General features: G+C 52.2%; 4 protein-coding genes across 4 annotated transcripts; 2 read left to right on the top strand and 2 right to left on the bottom strand.

Annotated features, from left to right (window-relative positions):
• Positions 1 to 374: 374 nt before the first annotated feature.
• On the top strand, positions 375 to 5,355 carry PV06_06730 (uncharacterized protein). Its single transcript, XM_016407883.1, has 6 exons — positions 375 to 1,158; positions 1,209 to 1,239; positions 1,293 to 1,841; positions 1,892 to 4,297; positions 4,349 to 4,444; positions 4,492 to 5,355. Exons 1-6 carry the CDS (start codon positions 1,069 to 1,071, stop codon positions 4,980 to 4,982), a joined length of 3,663 nt encoding a protein of 1,220 aa, XP_016261363.1. The 5' UTR covers positions 375 to 1,068; the 3' UTR covers positions 4,983 to 5,355.
• A 271-nt stretch (positions 5,356 to 5,626) lies between these two features.
• PV06_06729 (uncharacterized protein) lies at positions 5,627 to 10,476 on the top strand. Its single transcript, XM_016407882.1, has one exon. It carries the CDS (start codon positions 5,827 to 5,829, stop codon positions 10,375 to 10,377), a length of 4,551 nt encoding a protein of 1,516 aa, XP_016261362.1. The 5' UTR covers positions 5,627 to 5,826; the 3' UTR covers positions 10,378 to 10,476.
• A 346-nt stretch (positions 10,477 to 10,822) lies between these two features.
• Positions 10,823 to 13,406, bottom strand: PV06_06728 (uncharacterized protein). The gene has a single exon (XM_016407881.1). The coding sequence runs from the start codon at positions 13,301 to 13,303 to the stop codon at positions 10,949 to 10,951; it is 2,355 nt and encodes a 784-aa protein (XP_016261361.1). The 5' UTR covers positions 13,304 to 13,406; the 3' UTR covers positions 10,823 to 10,948.
• Positions 13,407 to 14,972: 1,566 nt separating this feature from the next.
• PV06_06727 (uncharacterized protein) lies at positions 14,973 to 16,901 on the bottom strand. The gene has a single exon (XM_016407880.1). It carries the CDS (start codon positions 16,717 to 16,719, stop codon positions 15,247 to 15,249), a length of 1,473 nt encoding a protein of 490 aa, XP_016261360.1. The 5' UTR covers positions 16,720 to 16,901; the 3' UTR covers positions 14,973 to 15,246.
• Between the last annotated feature and the right edge of the window lie 659 nt (positions 16,902 to 17,560).

The following is a 17,560-nucleotide window of genomic DNA, read 5'->3' as shown; positions in this document are numbered from 1 at the left end:
GACACCGCCCTTTCTTGCTCACCCGCAGTGTTATAAATTTAGTTGAGTAAGTCAAGCCTAGCGGGTTGCTCTGGCTTAGAGGCTGCCCCAGCTCGTACATCTAGTCCCTTTAGCTAGGGGTGCCAAAGGGTAAGCCTGGTGCGCCTGGCGGTCTCCAAGTCCACTAGCCCCAGACCGAGTGCGAGTTCGTAGGCTAAAGTACCTGCGCCGTATCCCTTCGGACTTGGAGGCTTGTCCAATGGAGCCTCCATGGCTGACCACTGAATGGACCCTGGATTCTCGTCTGATGAACACGTCCTCCCCAATCGTCAGTGACCTGAAGAAACTATACCGTCCTCATGTTAGTGCCGACTCTCCTCCTGTGAGGACGACGACGAGATTCTCCTAGCACACCAGAGGACCATCATCAATCAAATCTCCCTGGCCAGCACCCAACAACAACTTGTCCTTCGCTCTATTGTATGCGCCATCGCCGCCGCCCAGAGAATAAAGTCGAAACCGACAGCCTAGTCGCCGTATACGGATTCTTCCCTGGCGGCTGTCGTCCACAACCTGACTTGACGCGGTTGCTCAGCCATCAACTGTCTGCACGAACTCTATCTCCTACCTTTGGAAACCCATCCCATATATCCCATATCCCATACGAGCACATGAGCTGATCTCCTACGATCTTTATTCTGACAACACCATAATTCATTTGCTTCACAATCTCATCTTGCCATCGACGTCCTTTAGCGAACCATTCCTGCCACGAGCTTTCTATTTTGGGCCATTCGGGCTTCCGACAACCACCTCTCAACCACATTGTCCGAACTTGCGTCTCGACTGCCGGACAGTACAGAGACTGAGTCTTTCAAAGAGAGTCCTCACACCGCTTAATTGTTGCTTAGTCGTCGACTGGACATATTTGGGACCCTTGTGCACTTTCTGCCGCGCCTAGGAAAAGATTGTTAATGCACTACATTGTCTTGTCTCACATGAGGTTCATTAGGGTTTGAGACATAATCAACCACATGTTCTCGACAGTGCCGGTACACTGTGCAGTACAGATTGTGGAAAGAGGACAAAATGGCTACAGCATTGGAGTCTCCAATGTTATTTCCAGAGTCTCCTCTGGATACAGATGACATTCCGTTTCCATGTAAAGGCTGTGGATTGGTAAGACTCGATGCACACCAGCAATTAGGGAAGGCTGACACCTTGGGCAGATTCTTGAAGAAGGCAAGGCATTCGAACTTGGTATGGTGACCCCTAATCCAGAGTTCAATATCATTGTGCTGACAGATGACTAGCTGGCAATAGATGGCATATCGATTGCTTTCGTTGCAATACCTGTAACACCCTGCTCGACTCCGATGCGAACCTCCTACTCCTCGGGGACGGATCTCTGATCTGCAACAATTGTACCTATAGCTGCAGCAGTTGCGGCAACAAGATCGAGGATTTGGCCATCTTGACCGGAGATCAAGCCTTTTGTGCCAACTGCTTCAAATGCCGAAATTGCAAGAGAAAGATTGAAAACCTGAGATATGCGCGCACATCACAGGGGATCTTTTGCATGGATTGCCACGAGGCCTTGATGGCAAGAAGGCGCAAGAAGTCGGCCAAGGGCGCAGCACACCGATCTAAACCTTCAAACAATGCACACTTGGACAAGTCGCTCCCCGCGATTCCTCCTCCAGAAGCCAGAAAGACGGCGTATGTGGCTGACGAGTCATCTCCGTATCTTGAAGGCTACGTCGAAGCTCCTGGTGATATTCCGTCTGTAGCAAAGACGATGAGTGAGCTACAGAGGGACGTTGATTCGCGACCATCCACAGGTGACCAGACTTCTCCACGAGGTATGTTGCGCAGTCTATTTGGTGGACATCTTGACTGATCACATTGGTAGATATGCTCACTCTTCCCTCGACCACATTCCGCAACAACAGACATTCTATGATGTCCCAGCGGTCAGATCTCTCCGGGGGTGGAGGAGGTGAGGAATTCTTGATTCCGCTCGCCTTCGATCCCACGCCTCCAGCTGCGAATCAATCTCCTGCCATGGCAAACCAGGTCACGCCTCGTGTCGTCGAAGAAAAGCCTAAAGACTACTTTTCGAGTCGGCCAGCTCCCACAGCTCAATCCAACGTTGCAAAGTCGAATACATCCAGCCCGCATATCGCCTACCAAGAGAAAGGGCGCCGGCCTTCACGTGAGGTCACTGAGAAGGGTCGGTCAGGCGGAGATGTGAGCAGATCAGGCTCGCAGCGTACTTCATCCCACATTGTGGCGGAGAGACCTCGACAATCTCAAGAGTCTCCTCGTCTGTCGCAGCAAACTGCTCGCACCAATGAATCTGCGTCCACCGAGAGATTCAAACTCCAGGATGCGCCACGAAAGAAAGTCGCCAGCTCGACGCCTAACTCGCGGTCGGAAGCGTCCACTCCTCGAGCCGACTTGCCTACAGATCCTATCGAACAATTTACGTTGTCTAGAACTCCTGCTACTGCAGACGTAAACTCACCCTCCGACGCGGGTTTCGCGACTCCGAATGTGTCCGATGACTCGAGTCCAGCCATGACAGACGAATCACCCAAGCACGCGCAATTACCTACAACGTCGCTTCTACAAACTTTGCCAAAGCGAGGCGATTCTCTCGACAGCGCGAAGCGTACGCAGACAATACCTAGGAAAGAGCTGAACTCTGCAGCGAACATACCTTCGAGCCTTAGTGCAACAGTCAATGGAGCATCTCCTGGCTCGAAATCTTTGATGCAGCCTGCTGAGCTCGCCAGGGCCAACGGGGGAAAGGTTATCTCTGGCCCAATCGGGTCTCCTAGCTCCAAGAGCATCTTTGACACTGCAGACGATTCGACCAACCAACCAGATCTTCCAAGTGCTGGTAGATTGGGCAATGAATCCTTCGTGGATCCTCGAGCTCCTCCTCTGCCACCTTCAGATCATTCACGATCACGCAACGAGTCTTTCAGCACATTACACTCCGAGCATCAACGAAACTTAGAAGGACAGAAATCACCTGGTCTTCCAAGATATTCTACCGGCGTTGAATTCTCTATGGACGAGGATATGGCTCGCATCATGGGTAATGAAGAGCAAAACGCACATGAGTCCTTCCTCAAGAGAGTGTCGAATTCAGTCCGCCACGGTCGTAGTTATAGCGACAAGACCGGACGCCTGTCCCGCGACAGATGGCCAAGATCCCCTCCAGTCGGTCCTTCAGGTATTGGCCAAGAGATCAGTAGCCCTACGTCTGCCTCTCCTGAAAATCGGGACGAGCTTGCTTGGTTCAAGAATGAGCTCCGCCGAGAGAGACAAAAGAAGATTGAGCGAGAGAAGCGCATAGCTGAACTCGAAGCTCAACTTGATTCAACTGCCAATATCAGACAAGTCAACTCCGAGTTAAAGGAGAAGAGGTCGACGATTGTTGTCCTCGATTCGCAAAAAGAGATTGTGGTTCGTGAACTTGAAGTTCTGACCGAACATCTAGCAGTCGCGAAACGTAGTGGCGAGCCGTTCGACCTGTCCAAATTGAGCAACGCAGTCCTTCGTGACTTTGCGGAATCTCTGGAGAAGTTGAAAGATTCTTTTGCCCCTCAGATTGAAGAATCGATACAGAAGCGCAATGACCTGGTCGACGAAATCGCCAATTTGACGCAGATGAAGGATAAGAGTTTTATGGAATTCGAACAGTTGTCATCCAAGAATGCACAGTTGGCAGAACTCAACAATCAACTGGTTCACCAAATCCAAGGTCTCTATAAAGCGAACTCGGGTGCCCAGGCCGAGGCGACCAAGCCGGCCATGAATGGCCTCGGTATCTATTCGCATCACAAGGAGAAGTCGAATTTGTCCTTTGACTCTCGGGAGACCATGCGTAATGCGTCAACCGATTTGACCAACATTGAATCAGCCACCACTCTACAAGCTGGGGAAGCAGAGCCGGTGACGGTTCTACAAGGTCCACAGATGGTGAACATCCGAAAAGGACAACCGAAAAAGTTCGATTGGAGGAAAGGACAAAAAGTTGCCAAGGGGGTAACTAAGGGTCTGAAGGGTGCTTTCTCTTCGACACAACAGAGTTACAGTCGAGATTTGCAGTTCGCCGAGACTGGAGCTTACGGTGCACAGCCTCTTGGTCAAGAATACTCCAGCCTGCCAAAGGCGAACCCAGAACCCGTCAAGCAGGGTGGCTTTGGCTTCTTTGGCAATCAGAAGACCACAACCAAACCGAATGGGCTTTATGCTTCACAGGCCAACACCAGCACGCCCTCTTTACTTGTTGACGCTGCTACACGTATGTCACCTATATTCGTTATCAAAGTCCGACAATGCTAACACTGTATAGAATTATTCGGCTCGGACCTTGAGCAGCGGGCTGAATTCGAAAAAACCGAAATTCCAATGATTGTGAAGCGGTGTATCGAAGAGGTTGAGTCGAGAGGTAAGTCATTTCTGCATGTCACACTGGCCATGAATTGACAAGGATAGGCATGGATGTTGAAGGCATTTATCGCAAATCCGGTGCAAATTCACAAGTGCAACAAGTCAAGGAATGGTTCGAGAACCCTACAAAAGACTTCGATCTGTCCGATCCGGACCTCGACATTCATGCTGTGACTTCGGGACTGAAGCAATACTTCCGACGGCTGCCCACACCCTTGATTACTTACGATGTCTATGACAAACTGCTTGATACGACCAGTATTGCAGAAAAGGATGTCAGACTCGAAGGGATGCAGCGCGCACTGGAAGATCTTCCCCAAGTGCATTACGATGTGTTGGAATACCTCATTCAACACCTTGCCAGAGTGGTGTTGCAAGAGAAAGAAAATCTCATGACACCGATGAACGTCGCTGTCGTTTTCGCGCCCACCATCATGCGACCAGAAAGCCTCAATCGCGAGCTGAGTGATACGAAGATGAAGAATGAGGCGGTCATGTGGATGGTTGAGAACTCCGAGCGGCTCTTTGTGAAGTGAAACCAAAAAGGTCCCTTGGGCGTCACTTGAAGGTTCTTGGGCTGAAACCGAACAGAGGATCAAAAAGTTTCTTCTTCTTCATGATCAATGATAGTGTTTGTATCAAATTATTGAGCCAGGCGTCTTGGATTGGTAATAGGGGACCAGGCATGATCGCCCTCAGGGTTGGAGGAGGATCTTTTGGCTGGAGTTTTGCGACATATCATTGTGCGAGGCATATATGCCTGCAGGGAGAGCTGAGCTCCAAAGTTTGGGCTTCAATTCAGCGGACTGTGCCACTTGTAGGGGATTGGATAGAGACAATGCAGTCGAGTAGAGGCTGCAAAAGTGTTGAAAGGGTACGGAGTCCATCTACCTTCAGATACCTAAGATACTCAGTACGGAGTACAACACACCTCTTTTCCGTACTATTTAGGGGATGTGTAGACCTCGATAGGCGCGGCTGGTGGCTGGAGTTGAGGATTAGTGGGAGCTTAGCGGCTGTCCCGGGCATCAGGCATGCGTATTTAGGCGGCAAATCTCTGAAACGGCATCGTAGGTCCACAACCAACCGGCTCTGTCCAATCACCTGTCACATCGATGATTCTCCCAGCCGTAACTCTGAACCCCGTATTCCGTACACTTCGTACGCATCGACCTGGTGAATTTCCCAAATGCAAACATAAGATAACTGTTCCGTGCGATCTACCTCATATTCATACTGTACGAGAGCGACAGCAGCACAGGAGTGTATGCTTGCTTCTGCCCTTTTGACGAAACTTCAGTTCCACACCGAGATGCTACGATTATCCTCTCTGCGCACCTAGCCATCAGAAGATGATGCCCTCGAACCCGACCATCCGCCATGAATCAGTTACAGTATCAGTCAGGGCATCGGCAGCAACAGCAGCCTCCGCCGTCGCTCTCAAACGGCGCTCGGAATGGCTCTCTAGGCAGTGCGTCCGGAGTCAAACAACCAGAGCCTCTTGAGACCAATCAATCCCGCGCCGCGCGTTTCGAGGATGAGAAGAGACGTATTGTTGAAAGCTGCTTCAACAAGAGGGACCAGGATGGCATGCAGGTGGAATCATACATTACCCACGTTAGAATACTAGAGGACGCTTCCTATCCTTCGTCTCCGCCGCCGCCCGAATCTCCTGCAGCCAACAAGAAGAACAGAGTGATTCTCGTCGCGGTGCGAAGGTCGGGGAAGGTCAGGGTCCATAAGGCTCGAGAGAATCCTAATGGCACCTTTTCTATTGGTAAAACGTGGAACCTGGACGAGCTGAATGCCATCTTATCATACTCATCGTTGGTGCCGGCCACGCCGCAGCAGCAAATGGAGAAGCAATGGGCTTCCAATACTGGTTTCACAATCACCTTAGGGAAGCCTTATTTCTGGTCGGCACCGACGCCAAAAGAGAAGGACTTCTTCATTGCCAGTTTGATCAAGATATATCGAAAATACACAGGGGGGAAGGTGCCAGATCTCATCGGATTCTCACCACAAGACGCGGCTCAATTGATAGGCAATCCGGCTCCTCAAAGTGCTCCTCCGCCCAGAGGTGCAGGCACTTTCTCTCCCGCTGCTCCATCCGACCGATCGACACCTCCTGCGCAACCACCTTCTGTAGCTGCACTGAATGCGAACCGACCGCAGTCGCCGTACACTGCCCATCACCCCCCACCAAGTAGAGATGGCAACAGAATTGTGTCGCAAGAGCAGGAGCGGGCTTACTCGAGGCAGGATCAACCCCAGATGGCTAGAGATGGGCCCGTACCACCTCCCCAGTTTGACAATCGTGCCCCTTCGAGGCAGGAGCGAAGTACGCCGGTGCAGGATCTTCCCAGAAACCAGCCCCCTAGTGCTCAGTACCGACGGGATGATGGACGCGCACCTTCGTTAACAAACAATATGCAATCAACACCGCCGCGGCCCTCCCTCAGTCCTAAAACCTCCAAGACTTCTTTGTCGAGGAACGAGCCTGGTCTTGAGCCACAGCCGTTGAGGACAAACGGCGTAGGTGCAGCAATTATGCCTGCGGGCTTGGACTTTGCCGGTAAGAGACTGGGACCTAAAGCCAGTCAAGATTCTTTCCGCAACGCTGGAGGCAACAGCGGCATTGGTAGCCCAAGGCCGAGCATCGCACCCGCAGACCGCAGGGCTCCATCCGAATCGAGACCTGACGTACCAGCATTTGTTGAACCGTTACCTGAGAGGAAGAGGCCGGTGGCACCACCTCCCGAGCCTGTCGCAGATCAATTGGGTCCCCCAAGCCAGGATGGCGACACTTTTGTCACCCCCATGGGTACGCCAACAAATTTGAAAGAAGAGGAGTCGCAAAAGCGTGCTCCAGACTACTTTGCAGCGAGACAACCTCAGAAAGAATCCCAGCCAGATGAGCCTAAACCAGCACTCCTTAGCAATGCCACGCATGAGCCTAGCAGCCAGGATGCGCCTCCTAGTCAGATCACAAACGAAAGAGTGACAGCTGAACCCGCTGAGACTGTACCGCCACCTCCCAAAGTTGAAGAGGAGCATCGCCCTGGACTAGGACCTATGATCAAAAAGAAATCTGGTAAAGACATAGCCAATCAATTTCGAAGGGCTGCTCTTGCCGCACAGGCGTTCCAGCCTCGTCAAGGTGGTGCTGGCGCTCGTCTGAAGGCCCTACAAGAGAAAGAGAAGCAGTCAAACGAGCCTGACGGTATCACTTCTGTTGTTCCAGCGCCTTTACAACGAGGCATGAGTGGTGATAGCGCCAGAACAGGCACCCCCGACTTGACTACTCCTAGTGTTGAAAAGGAACTGCCCGTGGTCAAACCCAACGATGCGATCCCTAAAGTTCAGATTGAGCGGACAGCAACCTCCGATAGTGTTGCAAGGCCTCAAACGCCGGTACAGAAGCCTATTCCCGTGACCGAGACCCCCGAAAAACAGGCACGCGGGGAGTCTCCAGATAAAGCACGATCACGCTCACCACAAAGAAGGCGTAGACTGAAGTTGGAAGCCGAGGTGGAAAAATACTGCTCAACCTTGGGCGTGGATCCACGTATCATGGACGGTCGTGGTGCAGACTTTAACGAGCTCCTGACAGAGTTTGGATGGGAAGGCAAGCTTGCTGACGAAGAGAAAGTGGAAGATTTTGAAACGAGTATTCGAAGAGAGATCGGCCGCGCTCAGGCAAGTGGCTGGCTTGGACATGTTGAACAACAGGAAACTAAAGTACAAGAGTTGGCGAAAGCATTCGAAAAGGCCATTGCAGAATGTGAAGAGCTGGATGGCCTCCTCACATTATACGCACACGAGCTCGACACTCTACACGACGATATTGAATATATCGAGGCTCAGGGTCAAGGTTTACAGGTGCAGACAGCCAACCAGAAGTTACTACAATCTGAGTTGGAGAGCCTCCTAAAGAACTTGACTATATCATCTGGGGATCTGAGGGCATTAAGAGCCGCGCCGATTGACAGTTACGATGGTCTACAGGCTATCGAAGGTTCTTTGGCCTTGCTGTACCGAGCAATGTTGACGATCGATCCAGAAATCCGGCAGAACAAACTCCGACAAGCTGATGCCTCGACTGGTCGCGTTGGCGTGGGCCAATTTGCAGACGCCGAGATTGGGCAAATGCGTGCGGTCCAACAGAAAAAAGACGAATATAAAGAGGAGAGCACAGTTTTCTTGAACCGACTCAATCAACATATGAAGGCGATGTTCCAAATGGCCGAACAGCGAACAAGCGAGGAGAATGCAACAGCCAGTATTTCTTCAGGTACATCTACAAACCTCAACCTCCGAGCATATGGTGCCTCGAGACAAGACCTGTGGATGTACAATACCATGATGCTGTTTGTCCGAGAAGTCAACCAATACGAATGGCAGACGTTGATCAGTAGCTATGAGATAAATGTGAAGAGCATATATCAGTCACAATTTCGCGATTATTCGATGAGCCTCAAGAAGACTGCACGGAAGCCAACAGGGGAAGAACAAGAAATCCTGTTCACCCATCAGGAGAAAGAGAAAGCCGAGGAGTCACTCACATCCACAGCTGCTCGAAAGTTGACGGTCAAGCGCGGCAGGACCGTCAAGACCAGTGCCCTGCGCCAGTCGATAGGAGGGGAGAGGCGAGATGGCAGACCTGAAGCGTGGACAATATTCGATACTGTGCTTGAACAGCAGGCTACAGCCATCTCCGAAGAGCAGAATTTCATTGTCCACTTCTTCCATCTGGACTCCCAGTCAAACACTGATTTTGCAGAGATTGTACAGTCTCGATCTCCTGACCAGCGTAAAGTGCCGAATTTGCAGGCGAAGCAGTCTTACGACCCAGACCGCAACATGGCCAAGATCGTCCAGAACACTGTTGGTGGTATTTATTCGTTCTGGGAAATGGATCTGCAAAACCTGATCACTTGGGTTTTGAAGATGGACGAGATCCAAGGTGTCGGAGTGCTGGTCTCTCTCGAGCAGTGCTTGGCCAAGTACGAAGAGACTAACCAAGAATTCATCACTAGAACCGTCAGGATCCTCCATGAACGTCTCACAGGCAAGTTCCACGCCTTCGTCGAACAGCAGGTCAAGGCTATCGAAGAAACCAAGGTCAAAGTCAAAAAACGAAAGGGTCTCATTTCATTCATGCGTGTCTTCCCCGAGTTTACGGCGGCCGTGGAAGATATGATACCGCAAGAGTTCACCCTTGACTCGCTTGATGTCCGGTTCACTGTGAACGATGCCTACACGCGTCTCCTCAAAGCAATGTGGGAGTCTCTCAATTTCATTGCGAAGGACAATCCCGCGGGCGCCAGTGGGCCTACGAGTGCAAATGCGCCAACGAGCGGAGACCCCGAGGATAAAGAGGCTCTGAACTATCATATCTTGTTGATTGAGAATATGAATTACTTTGTCGAGGAGGTCAAAACGCATAACAATGGTGTGCTCGATGAGTGGGTTGAGCGAGCCGGCCAGGACCAGGTCAGCCATCTTGGTCAATATACGGATGCGGTGATACGTCGACCACTAGGCAAGTGGCTCGATTTCCTAGAGAGTACCGAGGCGATGATGAAAAACATCTCGAGCGGCGACTATGCCAGTATTGCTAGCAAGCCCAGCCATTCACGCAGCAGTGCGAAGAAGATTCTCGGTGTGTATGATATGAAGGAGGTGCGTAAGGGGGTGGAGACTCTGAAGAAGAGGATCGAGAAGCATTTCAGTGATGCGGACGAAGGCGGACTGGGAGCCAGCACGAGCAGTCTGAGTCGTGGGTTGATTGGACGTGTGTGTGAAGAGTGTGCGACTCGCTATGCGCATGCATGGGATAGGATGAGAGTTGTGATTGACCGTGTTTATGAGGGTGGATTGGAGATTGAATGGAGGAAGGAGGATGTTCAGATGATGTTTAGGCGTTGAGATGAGGTGTTGTGATCTGCATGTTGATGAGCCTAGCTCTGTGCTAGTGTATATGTATATCATTTTGAATCAGCAAGCATTTTACTTCGTATAGCATGGAATCTGACTACAAATATCAACGAACTAACGTGTTGGATCTGTTGGTAGACAGCCTTATTACTGACTGTGTTGCACAAAAAATAATGGCGGAATAGAAGGGAGAATGGGGTTGGTCATCAGGTCATTCACGATTTCATCATGTATGGCGAGAAGAGGGGCCATTTCGCTGGTATCTACCACAGAATGCCATCCTGACTATAGATGGAGCTTGTGAAATGGGTAGACACACCTGGTATGAGTATAATATGGTAGGTTGATGATCGGTAGAGTGGGGATCCTCGTCGTAGACGCACTCCCGTAGGTACGTGTCACGACTTATGCGTTTGAAATGATAAGAATTCAGTACCAAGGAGGGCTAAAACTAGGTGTTGAGGCCGCAGCGCAGTGTTGTGTGTGCGCGCAGGCCGGGTCGCTACGAGTTAGAGACGTCTAGGTACCTGACCAGTTGATCGGTGGATCAGGATATTGTAGATCAGTAGTATTTCATCTTTCGATCCACACGTTGATGACGCGACCTCGTCGTACTCGTCAAACCCGGACGTCGTGTGGTGCCACCACAGCCAATGAGGTACTGCAATTTTCTTCTCCTCGTGGTGGGGTTGGTCGTCGAGCAGACTTTGGCTTTTGTTTTTGGTTTTGTTTTGGTGGCCATTGCTGTGGTCGTCGGTGAAGCCGGACCAATGTTGTGTTCTTCTCCGTCTCCGTCTCCGTCTTCGTCTTCGTCTTCCTCCTCATCATCATCATCTTCTACGACCCTAATCTCCATGGTCACCGACCTTTTTGTCTCTCCGGAAAAGGTGGCCCCCGCGAGTACGTCTAGCCCTCCCCTTTCGACGCCCGCCAAGACGGAAATGAGTCCAAACCCCCTGGAGATCGGAGTTTCGTGCAAAGCGCACACCGCCACAAAGGCCAGGGCGGTCAGGGAGGGTTGGATGGCGAGGAGGGCGTACAGAGACCAATCGGCCCGGAGGACGGGTCGGTTCAGCACCCGCGTCAAGGTACCGTTGTACCGTTCGGTGTAGGCCCCGGTCGAGAGGTTCAGGGGGGTCCCGGTGTCGTTGATGGTACCGAAAGAGGTGCCGGACGTGGTGTCGTTCAACAGCCAATCTTGGTACAGGGACCCGGCCAGCTGGACGGGGACGGAACCGGAGCTGGACGCGACGCGGGACTGGTACATGGACGCGGCGGCGAGGGCGAACGAAGGAACCCGCCAGTCCGAGGCGTTGCGGGTCGTCGCGAAAGGTGCGAGGTATTCCGCCATCAGAGGTGGCATGGAGTCGGCGACCCCCAACTGCGAACTGGTCAGGTACTGGTAGCCCGACCACAAGTCGGAGTCGCAGGTGGCGGAGGCGAGAAGAATCGACGACGACGTGACGGTCCAGGTCGCGTGGCACGACTTCCGGGACACGGTGCACAGTGAGGCGGTGCGCTGGAACGTGACCCTGTCGTCGTCGTCGTCGTTGTCCGTCGGGTACGCCCCCATGTACACCCAGGACGAGTTGTACCACCCCGGGCCGTCGCCCGAGGCGGTGCTGACGGCCAAGAAGCCAAACTTGTAGCCGTTGTAGAGCGTGATGGTCTTCCAGGCGCCGTAGGTCCACGCGTCGGCCCAGCTGGCGTTGCTCCGGTCCGAGTCGCCGAGCGTGTGGTAGTGGGACGCGGTGCCGCGCACGTCGGCCGAGATGGTCGCCGCTTCGCCTGGGCCGAGCGAGTGTTGGATGGACGAGACGTTTTCGGGCAAAGGGGCGTCGAGGGCGGCGGCGTCGGTCGTCGAAAAGAGGACGAGGTTGTACCCGTACACCTGGCCGCCGCCGCCGCCGCCGCCCCGGGCGGCACCGAAGCTCGGCACCGTCTCGTTGTCGATGGTCGCACCGACGAACGGCAACGTCGCATTGGTCATTGTGCTCGTGAACCCGATGCCTTGTGTCCCCGGGGGGGCGGTGGGTCCGAGACCGACGGTTTTCATCGTCGCGTGAGTGTCGCCTATTCCGCCCGTGTATCGCTTGTATCCCACACTGAGGCCCAAGGGCAGCAGCAACAAAATGACGATGCACGTCCTCCATATCGCGCCGAGGTTGTTGGCGAGAGGGGTCCAACGAAGCAGGCCGTCGAGGTTCTGCAGGGTCGAACGGCCATACTGGGCCTCGATCAGGAGAAACGCAAAGGGGACCGTGCGAAGCATGCATTGGCTCATGACACCCAGTAAAAACCCGACGGCGATGATTTGTCGAGTGTAGGCCAGTTCGGCCGCGTAGGCAAACGACGGACTGATCACGACAACGGAGGCGATGAGACATAGTACGCTGAGTAGGGTCGCGGCGGCATCGACCCAGTTGACTATGGGCTTGCGAGCTGGTCGGCCGAGACCACTACTCACGAATAGTGGTGGTGGTGGTTTGTCTGCTGTCGTCGGAGGTGTATATAGCATGGTTTCTTGTTGCTCGATCGTCGTCGAGTTGACGATGGACGCTGGGCTTTGGTGTGAGGCGGCCACTGGCTTTCTCCCAATGGGCGCAAGTGCACGAAGAGGAACATCGCGCTCACTGTCATATATTTGACTTGTCGACACGTCCCCGTCCACCGTTGGGACTACTTTGAAGCCTCTGCGGTCGCGCGCCGCCATGTGTTTTTGTGGCGGAACAGTGCGGGCGCGCTCTAGTGCATGTCTCTTTTTGACGCAGTACACAAGTCCTGGGGGCCAAAATAAGAGAGAGAAAAGCACGCGTGAGAAACCTGGACAGCAAGAAAGCTCACCTCGCCTCACCACCATTCTGCTGAGGAAGTCAGAGCAGATAAAACCACGCAAAAAGGCGACAAGGCCAGCCATGTTGGCGCGGGTTTCTGCATGGGAGCATCTCGGCCCCAGGCCGAAACGGTGGCCAGGGTTGTCACACTCCCAGGGTCATCGAGGTACATTACTCCGTACTGCGACCATCATGCGGGCGCGTACTCCGTACAAGTGTGCATTAAAGAAATAGGCGAGGCGACGGTGTTGAGCGTTTCGCCTCAATCAGGTTAGCGCCAAACCTGCCCGCGTCTCAGCCTGATGAGCCTCAACACTCCGTACGAGCAGGAAACATGATGAGCCTGATGACACTGACTTGAAGACTAGGTAACAAAATAAACAGCAAGTCACGAAGGCTTACTCTGGGTATCCTTTTTTTCTTGATTTGAAATAACGTGACTTTCTTCCTTGTCAGTGTCAAAAAGACAAACCAACTCCATCATTGACTCACAGCAACGTACCTAGCCAGCCTTGTTGCTTGTTCCTTGCACCTTTAAACCATGACCACCAGCAATCAACTTCTCTCATCACTTTCCTCGACATTGGCATACATAGTCTGCTGGCATTTGGTTCTGGCCACTTCCATAGCTGCCGCCGTACACATTCAATGCAGCGAAGCGCAACCTCAATGGCATTAAACAATTGCTATAGAACTCCAAGATGTCTGATTCTTCCACTTTAAACTTGATATTGAAGTGTTCATCATGCTGTGCCATTTCCTCACAAGCCTTTCGCTTCTTTGAGTTCCACCATGGCGGCAACATCCCCGCGGTCTTGGCCCGAGCCAGGAAATCGCGAAACACGGGAAGCGGAGGGTCTCCTCCATAGATGCCGTGTTTGTGACCTCCGATTGTGTAGTCTTCCTCGCAGCGAAGACGGAAGGTGTCGATGAGCACCTGGTACGTCCTCGGCTCAGATTTGAGTTGGTTGAAGAAGGTGAGGAACTGAGGAGCAGGTAGGGTCGGCCGCGGGCTGTTGGACGCTGGTCGTCGACGTGCAGTTCTATGTTGCGGCCAGCGGTTGGACTCTGGTCGTCGACATCTAATTCTATGTTGCCGCCGGCTGATGGATGCTCGTCGTCGACATATTGTATAATATAGCAGCCGGTGCTCTGCCTGACATTCTATACACAGAAAGACTGATCAGGGCCACCCCCTGATCATGACGGGGTCGAGGAGAGGGTTCTTCCCCCGAAGAATTGACTCACCTTTAGAACAGAAGTTCTCTTGCAGGCACCAGCCACATCTTTTCAAAGTAGAACCGGTCGGCAATTGGGACTCAGCCTTGCCGCAGGAAGCACAGACTCGCTCCTCGGTCGCCACGTTCGCTGAGTCTGCCATGACGTGCTCTGTATTTGTTTGAGGCTACTATCGATGGTCTGTACTAAGGTGTGACAAGGAAGTTGGTAGGTGCCTATGTCGGTGTAGAAGTCGCTTCGCCCATATACGGAGTATTAGTACGCGCAGTCACAAGTGTCATGGGCCCCGCAGATGCGCCATGCCGATATAAGCCCAAGATTCTCTTCGCGGGACAGGGGTGGTCAGCTTACCCTGGAAGGCCTACAGAAATGACTTAATTGGTACTTTTAATGAACAGTTGACCGTACATAACAGCGGTTAGATACAGTAGTTCTTCCCTAACCCTGTTCGGTCTGAACAAATAGGAGGGTGGAGGACAACATTTGGTGTTCCACTAGGATCAATCTAAGTCACCACCAGATAGAACTACTACCAATGGCCAAATGCTGCTCGCCACTTTTCCCGTTTACAAATTCTTCACGTGAAGGGTGTCGTCCAAAGTGAATTCAGGTGATGTAGCTAGGTGGCCAAGAAGAAAAATATCTGTGGTACATGTGCTCGGGTTCAATTCAAAACTCGTGGGGGCGAATGAAGGCAGCTTTACCAGGGTCTTCGCCCGTTCTTGAACCTTGGGAAGATCGCGAATCATATAGACCAAAGCAAGCATCTCGGTAGCAATAGATCCGCTTAAGCACGCCAGCTTCGTATCATTTCGTTCTCCTCAAGCGCTTGCATATCTTGCTCATTCATCATGATGGCAACCTCAATTCTCTCATCGAAAGCTTCGGCCAGCCTGCGTCTCGGCAAGGAAAGCACCATGCCGTCAATATAAGGCATGTAGGGGATCCTAACAAACCGCGGCCCACCTCCTAAACTTGCTCCGAAGTCGCAATCGTACATTCCTAGATCCGCCCAACTTGTATATGTCAGATCCAGACCATGGTAGGAATTCCATCCTGGGAGGATGTCTTCAACGTCAGAGAGACGATCGGCAAATGCCACGATCTCACCAACATGAGTTGGTGTCACAGCGGAGGTGGTTGCAGCAATAGCAGTGATTACCGGCGTCAAAAGAGAAAAGTTCGTGGCGCTCGACTTGGCCAGGGCATTCTCAGCGACACCTTCCATCTCGGTAGCAGGAAGTTCAACCACCTTGAGCATGGTCACGTTGCCCAAGAAAGACATGGTTGATACCGGGGGTCCAACCTTCGAGCGAGCATTGATGGCAAAGCCAAGTTTCGAGGTGGCAGAGCCTTCAATAGTAGGAAGGCCATTGTGGCGTATACGTCCAAGCCGAGCACTTGTAATCGCGATCCACAGGGCAGCACCCAGAACATTGTTGACAGTAAGGTACTTGGTTGGCACAGATTTGCTCATGGCCACCTTGACCTCTTGCAGCTTTGCACTTGAGAAAGCAAAGATCTTTGCGGCACAAGCGGCTGGCTGTCCAGAGACATGGGCCGATAGGGGTGGGAGAGGTGCGCTGACAGATCGAAGGCTATATTCCGGATGCCGAGACAAGAGCTCCTCGAGCGTCGCTTGCGGTTCAGCCTCAGGAAAGTACCCACTAGCATCTCGTAGCCATGTGTCCCTATGAGAGAGTTCCTCGGGGTCGTACAGCGCGTCGTCATCAACAAGATTCAGAACACCTCTCGTGCAGTCGCCCCAAAGCTTGAGAAACTTGCCCATGCCCGCTCCGTCCATAACCACGTGGTGAGCGCACAAGCATAGTATCAAACCTCCTTCCATCCTTGTAGCCCCGATGGCGAGGACCGATGCCTTCGCTCCTGGAGTCTTATAGTCTATGATCGATGGTACGGGACAGAGGCTCTCTTGGAATACCGAGAGCGGTGCTCCATTCTGCTTCAACCTCTCGAAGCTTGGCAGGGACTCTGGAGTGGAAGTCTCGGTGACAGCCAGTGGCGGGTCTTGAGATGACCACGAGAGCGACAGCCGGTTGGAAACGTCCGATGTCTTGTGAACATAGCCTTTGAGAAATGGAAGCAAGGCCGAAGTTTTGGCTAAACCTTCGTTCAAATTTTTGACGGCCTTTTCATATTGATCCGTTTTGTAGACCAGAAAGAGAGGCGTATACATTCTGGGCATGAGCTGGTCGACTTGGGACAGCATGCAAGAACCGTTCTGAGCTGGCTGCGACATGTTGTCGATATTGGTGGTGTTGTAATGTAAATGAAATAGGGTTCTCGATATCTCAATTGATTGCTTCGTTGAGGATGAGGACAGGAAGCAAGTTCAACGAACAGTGGGCGCAACCTCGTCTATTTCTATGTCGTCGAGATACAGTCCTTGTATTCACCTCGCACTCTGTCTCCACAGTCGCGCTAACGCTTGTAGTGTGTCTTTGTTGATCATCCGATGCAGACGTCAGCCTCACCTATATCTAGAATCAGGAATGAGCGATTTGGGTCACAATGCGGACAAGGCAGCAGCAATAACACCAGGCCTGCTCTCGTCAACAAGATACAATTCTGGTGGTTTAGGATATGAGCTGGAGCACACAGGGAAATTGCGCGTGTTGACTTCGGCGTCAGTGCCAGAATAGTCACTCGGAGTGAAGTTTTGAGACGCCAGTTGAAAAGATGACGAATTGGGCCAGGCATCGCAATTAGTAGCTTGGGAGTGGACTTTGCGTGTTCGGGATTCGTATAAGAGCAAATCCCGGAGCCTCACACAGCCGGCCACTGGAGCCTAGTCGGGTTTCTTGTGCCTAGACTTCTCTTACCTTCAGACGAATTCCTGGTTACGTTGCAATGGGGACTTGTTGTTGACATGGCGATGCAATGCAACGAGTGTAAGAGAGGTTGCATAAATGCGTATTCGCCTAACTTCTGCAAATAGAATAGTCTCACTAGGCTCGTTGCTGCTTTTGAGGTCTTGGCAGAAATTTCTCTGAACTTATCCATAGCATGCAACACTGTCTGCTTTCCTCTTTTCTTCTTCCTCAACAACAAGTTCTGTGTCACAACGATCCCTTCCTCTC

The sequence above is a fragment of the Exophiala oligosperma genome (genome assembly GCF_000835515.1).
Source record: "Exophiala oligosperma strain CBS 72588 unplaced genomic scaffold supercont1.6, whole genome shotgun sequence".
Lineage (NCBI taxonomy): Eukaryota > Fungi > Ascomycota > Eurotiomycetes > Chaetothyriales > Herpotrichiellaceae > Exophiala > Exophiala oligosperma.
This window is presented reverse-complemented; position numbering and strand designations above follow the sequence as displayed.

Excerpts from the sequence above, each read along its gene's own strand:
- PV06_06730 (XM_016407883.1), top strand. The coding sequence starts at position 1,069 with ATGGCTACAGCATTGGAGTCTCCAATGTTATTTCCAGAGTCTCCTCTG. Across the intron at positions 1,159-1,208 it reads CATGTAAAGGCTGTGGATTG|ATTCTTGAAGAAGGCAAGGC; the intron begins GTAAGACTCGAT and ends CACCTTGGGCAG. Across the intron at positions 1,842-1,891 it reads TGACCAGACTTCTCCACGAG|ATATGCTCACTCTTCCCTCG; the intron begins GTATGTTGCGCA and ends TCACATTGGTAG.
- PV06_06729 (XM_016407882.1), top strand. The coding sequence starts at position 5,827 with ATGAATCAGTTACAGTATCAGTCAGGGCATCGGCAGCAACAGCAGCCT.
- PV06_06728 (XM_016407881.1), bottom strand. The coding sequence starts at position 13,303 with ATGGCTGGCCTTGTCGCCTTTTTGCGTGGTTTTATCTGCTCTGACTTC.
- PV06_06727 (XM_016407880.1), bottom strand. The coding sequence starts at position 16,719 with ATGTCGCAGCCAGCTCAGAACGGTTCTTGCATGCTGTCCCAAGTCGAC.